This window comes from Melanerpes formicivorus, unplaced genomic scaffold, assembly GCF_026170545.1.
Source record: "Melanerpes formicivorus ecotype bairdi unplaced genomic scaffold, bMelFor1.0.p_v2 SCAF_24, whole genome shotgun sequence".
NCBI classification, from domain to species: domain Eukaryota; kingdom Metazoa; phylum Chordata; class Aves; order Piciformes; family Picidae; genus Melanerpes; species Melanerpes formicivorus.
In genome coordinates, this window is record NW_027142376.1 from 10,276,674 (window position 1) to 10,283,114 (window position 6,441).

Below are 6,441 nucleotides of genomic sequence, written 5' to 3' on the forward strand. Positions count from 1 at the left end.
ACTGTTTAATCCCATTAGTGCCTGCATATCCTCAGGAAAGGTTCTCTGCTGCCACCGCATCTAGGATTCAGCCGCTCTGCCAGGCAGCTCTTCCTCCCCAGATAAGCGGGCAGGGGAATTTCTTAACCCTGTTTCTGGAAACGGAGGGGGCAAGCAGAGGGCGGCAGGGGCAGCCCCACCACTGCTGGGGTGGGCGAGCCGAGTTCACAAATCACTCCCTGAGATGAGGGATGAGCTCACACCTTGCTTCCCATAGATTGGGGGGGAGTTACACGGAAAGAAACATGAACTTCTTTTTTTTGGTCAAGAAGCCGGGGGGTCAGAGGTTGGGGGAAACGGTAGCAGTGCATAAGAAGAGAAACAAAATAAGGGGAAAAAAAAAAATCATCAAAACGAAACCTCGAAGAAGCAGCAACCCCCACCAAGACCCAGACAACTCTTCCACACACACAGCAGCGTCCAGACAAACACGGCGCAAAGGATAAAGCAGCAAGGAGAAACTTGCCAGAGGTGCCTAGATTTAGAGACAACTCAGCCCCCACGTATTGTGCTCACTCCTCCTCACCCCCCCCCCCCCCAGCTGGGACACCCCATAACGGCTAAGAAGAGGCAGAGAACCACTCTCACTCCTACCCCTGGCACCACCACATTTATTAAAAATTACTATGTACATAGAAAAGGAAAACAGAGCCAAGTTTTGGTGGGAGAGGATTGTGTGCCAGTGCTCTGGGGTCGATCAATTTAAAAGACTGAAGCTATAGGCAAGAAGAGTAGGTTCAATTACATCACTTCCAGTTTTGTACAGGGCAGCTGAGAAAAAAAAGTCACTTTACATACAACAATACAAATCTTTTCAGGTTTTCCACAATGTTGCATATGCTGAGTTTGAGTAATTAAAAAGAAAAAGCTTTTTTGAACTTCAAAAAGTATCACCAGAGGTCCTCCTGAATTGAACAGCTATAGATCGACTATTATACATCAGTCCACAGTAGTCTATAGTGTACCTAGACAAAACCACAACTGTACACTTTGTTTTTGGCCACCTGAATAAAGGTTAGGCTTGTGGGGTGCAGGTGGGTTTTTGTTTTTTGCTTGCTTGTTTTATTTTTCTTAATGCAAGTCCTAAACTAAGAAAAGTCAAGATTTGGTCACTGTGACCCCACCATTAAGACCTTCAAGTCAAAAACGTGCCTGGTGAAGAGAGACCTTATTTTGGCTATCTTCTGCCAAAGGAAGCCTTTTTCTGTATGATATCTGACTCAGGCAGCTGTGCTGCAGGCAAAGATTGAAGAAGCCAACTCAATGTAAAGCAAAGCTTTTTTTGTGCAGCTCCCTAAACTCCAGCCCCCTCTGATAAGAGGGGCAGAAAAGGAAGAAGTGTAGGATAGTATCCCCCTTTCCCTGCCACATTACCTTGCCCAGAAGTGCATAGATTTGATCAGGCCTCTGAGCCAAGACAAACTGTACACTTTAGTGTCTCTGGTAAATAAACAGCATTGTAAAAATCTAGGCTCCTGCTTACAGCTTCCATGTATGGTTTCTTCTAAAAGAGGGCAAGAATTCTAGCAGTTTCCTCTTCCCCTACTTTGCAACCTGCAACAGTAAAAAGCTTTGGTACCTTCTTTAGAATTGCACACAACAATTCAAGGTGGAAGGCAAGAGTCTTTTTGGCAATTGTAATGCAAAAAACCCAAGGCCACCCTGAAAAAAAAACAAAAAGCAAACCACGAGTGGAAAAGTATGCTTTAAGAACTAGTATAGAATGCATAGTAGCCCATGCCTTTTGAAGTGTCTTTGTTATAGTCCTCAGCATTAATGTCCTCACATTTCATAGTTGGAGAATTTTCGTTGCTGGAAGTGCTAGGGGAGAACCGCCTTCTCTTACAAGCACCCGTGTAGACCCCAGAATCGTTTGAATCTAGGGATTTTATGGAGGGTGGAGTCTCTATCCAGGATGAGCCGATTTCTTCTTTCACCTTGTCCTTGGAAAGCTGGTCTTCAGAGAAACCTGGAGGACTTGTCCTGGAGGTCCAAGGTAACCCCGGTGTCATTTTTCGCTGGTAAGAGCCCCTGCTGCCCCAGCCTGCCATGGATGGAAATGTTGGGTCAGGGTAGTACCCCAGAGCATGGGATGTCTGAAGAGGGAGGGATTTAATGCCATAAGGGAGCAAGGTGCTAGGAGAGTAATCAGACTCATAGGAGTTCATGTCCAGTTTGTTGGTACTGGGCTGCTGAACAGGTGTTACAAACCACCTCTGAGGGCTGGCCACCTCTTCATTCTGCTGTGGGGAGAGCAAGCCGTTTGTCTGAGGGACGGTTCTCTCACCGTTGTAAAATCTGGCTGGGGGCAGGTTGTTGACAAACTGTTCTTGGAAGAATGGTTGCACACTATATCGGGCGCCGGGGACTATCTGGTGGGATCTAGGAGAATCCGTGGGAGATGGAGTTAATCTGTCATTTTCTGAAGCTGTGTACATGCTACAACATAAAAGAGAAACTGTTTTCTTTACAATTCCAGTATTACAGTGAGACAACACACAAAAAACCCAACCAACCCACAATCAGGAAGAAACAGACCCAGAAGTAAGCTTAACTAGGTGATGGTTTATTGGTATCCAGTTCAGGAGTTGCTCGTTTTTCCTACACTAGTATAAAGCAATTTTTTCAAGTACCACCACTGTAAGTATACTGCTCTCTGCCTGCCAGCCTGTTTTAAATAGGGGTACAGCACTTCTCTCCCAGCTGCTCGAGTTTTATAAAGGCCATTTGATACTAGGAGGGAGCATTAGGCAGATCTGACAATGAGAAAGTTGCCTGCTTTCCAGTACACTGCTGCCAATCTGTAGGCCAGCTAGGTTCTGCCGGTACTAATTACCTACCAACATTCAGAAGCCTTCTGGAAAGCAGATCAAGACAATAGAGTAACTATTCAAACACACGTTTAATGTCAAAGGAGCATATAAGCAAGCAGGCAGAAATATTACTACTTCTGAATAGCTGAAAGAATATCTAACTGAAAACTCTTCCACACATCTCAGGCTAGAATAAAGTCACCTCCACAGACAACTCTAAGAGGAGAGAGAAGTGTACTTACGAGTCATAGTTATCTCTGAAGCCTTTTGCAAAAGGATTATGGTCGATTTTGAGCTGAGTAATCTAAAAGTGAAAGAAGAAGATAGTAAGATGCCATGCTGAGCCCACAAGACAATTTTATTCGTGTTTTATACGTTCATGTAACAAGCCTTACACAAAACACTTACATCAGTGTTTTGATATGCTGTAACTGCTATGAACTGTGTTTCAGGAAAGATGAATGTTTGAGTCTTTGAGGAATCGTTCAGATCTTCAACACCATCTTCAGTCACTTCCACAATGTGAAGCCGGGGCTGGTACTTGTGCAGAGATTGCAGGACTATCATCTAAAGGGAATCACAGAAAGGACAAGATTTTTAGAGAAACTGCATCTAACATAGAAAGGTCTGCTTCATAGACCGACATTTTTTCCTGTAATTTGTAGTCTTTTGATTTGGGAATGGTACAATTTTAACTGCTAAGAGAAGATTCCATTTGTAGCCCTGTTTCACTATTAATCTGTAGAGCTAAAAATCTGTAAATGCAGATAATTAAGAGCTATCACCTACAATTCCCACTTTCCGAGTAGCTCCAGAAACAGATATTGGCTAAACCCAAAGAAATTCACACATCTATTTCTGATATTTCTAGTGGTCTGAGATTAGTAGCAAGCTTCTTAATGAGAAGGAAATGTTTCTAAGGAAAAACAAAGAAAACAATATCTACGATTCAAGGGAAGGAGTCACAATAACAATCCTTAAGCAGATCGGGGATTAAATGCTGTAGAGTTCCAGAAACTACGAGCTCTCCTGGCAGAGCATCAGAAGTCCCTCAAAAGCCTGCCTTCCCCCTCATTTACCTGAGCGTTGTTGTTGTTAGCACCTTTATTATTCGTTAGCTTCAGCTTCCCGAAAGAAATTTCCTGCCTCATCCAGTGAGCCCCGGTGTTGGGCGACTCGGGATGAACGTACACCTTGTTGCCTAGGAAAGAGAAACCGTTCAGGCGGCCATCAGGGACACCACCCGCTCTGTTCCGTCGCCGGCAGAGCCGAGGCAGCGCCCCGGCTCCCCTGATGTCCCATCTCCCCCACAGCCTCACCCACCGCGGAGGGAAAAAGAAAAAGTTGCTATATCTCTGCCCGCAGCGGGATGCCGGGGGTGTGAAAGACTCTGCAGGAGGTACTGCAGGCGGAAGCGGGGACCCTTTCTGGGAAGCAAGCCCACGGGGAAAAGCAGAGAGGCGAGGCCAGAGAAGCATCACTTACCTTGCATGTTGTTGTCCGCCTTGCCGCAGGTCACCCACTTGCCCCCTTGGAAACGCCAGTGGTTGGGGTCTGCCAGCACCACTTCCACGAAGACATTGTAGTGGGCGGTGGGGTTGAGGCCAGTGATGTTAAAGCTCAGGAAAGGAAACATTCTCCTGGGGAGGAAGGGGAAAGCAAACATGAGGCGGGCAGCGGAAGAAGGCTCGGACTCTGGCGGTAGCTTGGAGCCGGCCGCAGTATCGTATTGCCCGGTACAAAGTGGACCAAGGCAGCAAGCCTCAACCGACCCGCGTCCCGTCTCCCACTCTGCCCGCTGAGGATAAATTGGAAAAGCCGCTTTTCGAGGAACTCGTCCCAGGGCCAGAGCACCTACTCCCCGGGGAGATGGCTATTCTGGCCGGCACCGAGCGGCTCACGCCATGATCGCCACTACTTCTCTGCATTTCGAATCACCCCCTGCCCACTTACCGGCCTTGCTTGGTGATGATCATCTCCGTCTGATGTCGGTGGAACTTGAGCCAAAGCGGACGGTTGCAGAGGAAGACCTGCGCCCTCAGCCCTGGGCCGGCGGCTGGCACCCCTAGCGCCCCCAGCCCGCTGCAGGAGCCCGACGCCGCCGGATACGGGCCGTAGAGGGGTCCTCCGGGTGCTGCCTGCCCGTATTGGTACCCACTGCTGCCGCCGAACTGCGCCCTGCTACCGGGCGGACAGACGGTGCCCGTGAAGCCGCTTGGCGAGAGCACCGAGCCGTAGGGGTAACGAGGGCCGCCGGGCGCCTGGTAGACCGTGCCATGCTGCGCAGCCGGCGGGTAAGGGAAAAGGGCGCACGGCCCCCCTAGTTCAGCTCCGGGCGGCCCGGGGGACTGCAGGTAGTAGCGCTCAGGACTGAGGCTGTCCATCGAGTAGCGGGCGGCGGCGGCCGGGGGCAGCTCCTCCTCGCCGCAGGGGGTGGCCTTACGACCGTCCGGCTTGGGAGCGGTGAAGGACGGCTCGCCCGCCTCCGCTTCGCCCAGCATGGTTGGGGCCGCTCCAAACTTCTTGGTCGTTTTGTCCAGGTCGAGTCGCGGAGGCGACCCCGGCCGGGGCTGGGTCTGCCCACGGGAGCCACCAGCAGCGACCGCTCCGGTTCCCGCCCCGGTTGCCACTCCAGCCCCGCTGCCGCGCCCGCCGCCTTCCAGTGGATAGAAAGGAGCGCCCGGTAGGGTCCCTGCCGTCGCCAGTAGCAGAGGCTCGCCCAGCTGCATCCTCGACGGAGGCAGGGCGGAATTCGCACACAGGCCCCTGCCAACCCAAACCACCGCCGCAAGAATCTGCAGCCGGCCTCCGCCGAGGCAATTTATACCGACTTGCCGGGCTCCGCGGGCCGCCGGGGAGGGGCTTGCGCTGGGCTGTCTCATCGCGCCCTCCTCCCCCGCCGGCCCATTGGCTGGGCCGCGTGACACTAATTTAATTAGACAGCTACTAATTGGAACAAGTCACCTGTGACTCTGGTGTGTGTGTCCCCTGCCCAGCCGACTACCGGAGGGACTCGGCCCGCCCCTTGCCCCGAGCCGCTCAGAGTGAGGGGCGCTGCTGCATCACCCCACGGTGCCCTCAGTATGGGGTCCGACTTTCCCTTGCCCCCCAAAAAATCGAGTTGGCACCATTTCCCTGGGCACACAGCCACTCGGGACAGAGGGTAGAATCCGTAGCTGCGAGCGAGGGGTGAGGACGAAGCGGAAAACAGGGAGGATAAGCAGACCCCAGCACCGGCAGCCAACAGGGAGGGAGGGAGGGCGGCCATCCCCTGACAGGCGAGACGGGGCGGGTGACACTACCCCCCGGTCACCCTCCCGCTGGCCGTCTCGCCTTACAAATAATTGGGCTTGTGCCTTAGCGAAGACCAACAACAGCCTTCCCTCCTTCCCGCTCACCGGGCAGCGTCGTTATCACGCGGGTGACATGTTTCACCTTTCCGGCGACGTCTTTGTGTGAAGCGGCGGGCTTGGCTCGCAGTTTGGGTTTTCAGGAACTCGGTAGCCCGTCACTCGCAACCCACGTTCCCGCTCAGCATTTACCGCCGGGAAGGCAGATTTATAATTCAGGCGGGTGCCAGGTCTCTTGG

At 51.7% G+C, this 6,441-nt stretch overlaps 1 protein-coding gene across 2 annotated transcripts; it reads right to left on the minus strand.

Moving 5' to 3' along the window:
* Positions 1-637: 637 nt before the first annotated feature.
* On the minus strand, positions 638-5,626 carry EOMES (eomesodermin). 2 transcript variants are annotated; one of them, XM_068152971.1, is made up of 7 exons: positions 4,806-5,626; positions 4,338-4,492; positions 3,932-4,053; positions 3,261-3,419; positions 3,095-3,156; positions 2,327-2,478; positions 638-2,083 (listed from the first exon to the last, which is right to left on the minus strand). In XM_068152971.1, exons 1-7 carry the CDS (start codon positions 5,579-5,581, stop codon positions 1,746-1,748), a joined length of 1,764 nt encoding a protein of 587 aa, XP_068009072.1. In that variant the 5' UTR covers positions 5,582-5,626; the 3' UTR covers positions 638-1,745. The 2 variants fall into 2 exon arrangements, with proteins under 2 accessions (XP_068009072.1, XP_068009071.1); XM_068152970.1 differs by having other exon boundaries at positions 638-2,478.
* Between the last annotated feature and the right edge of the window lie 815 nt (positions 5,627-6,441).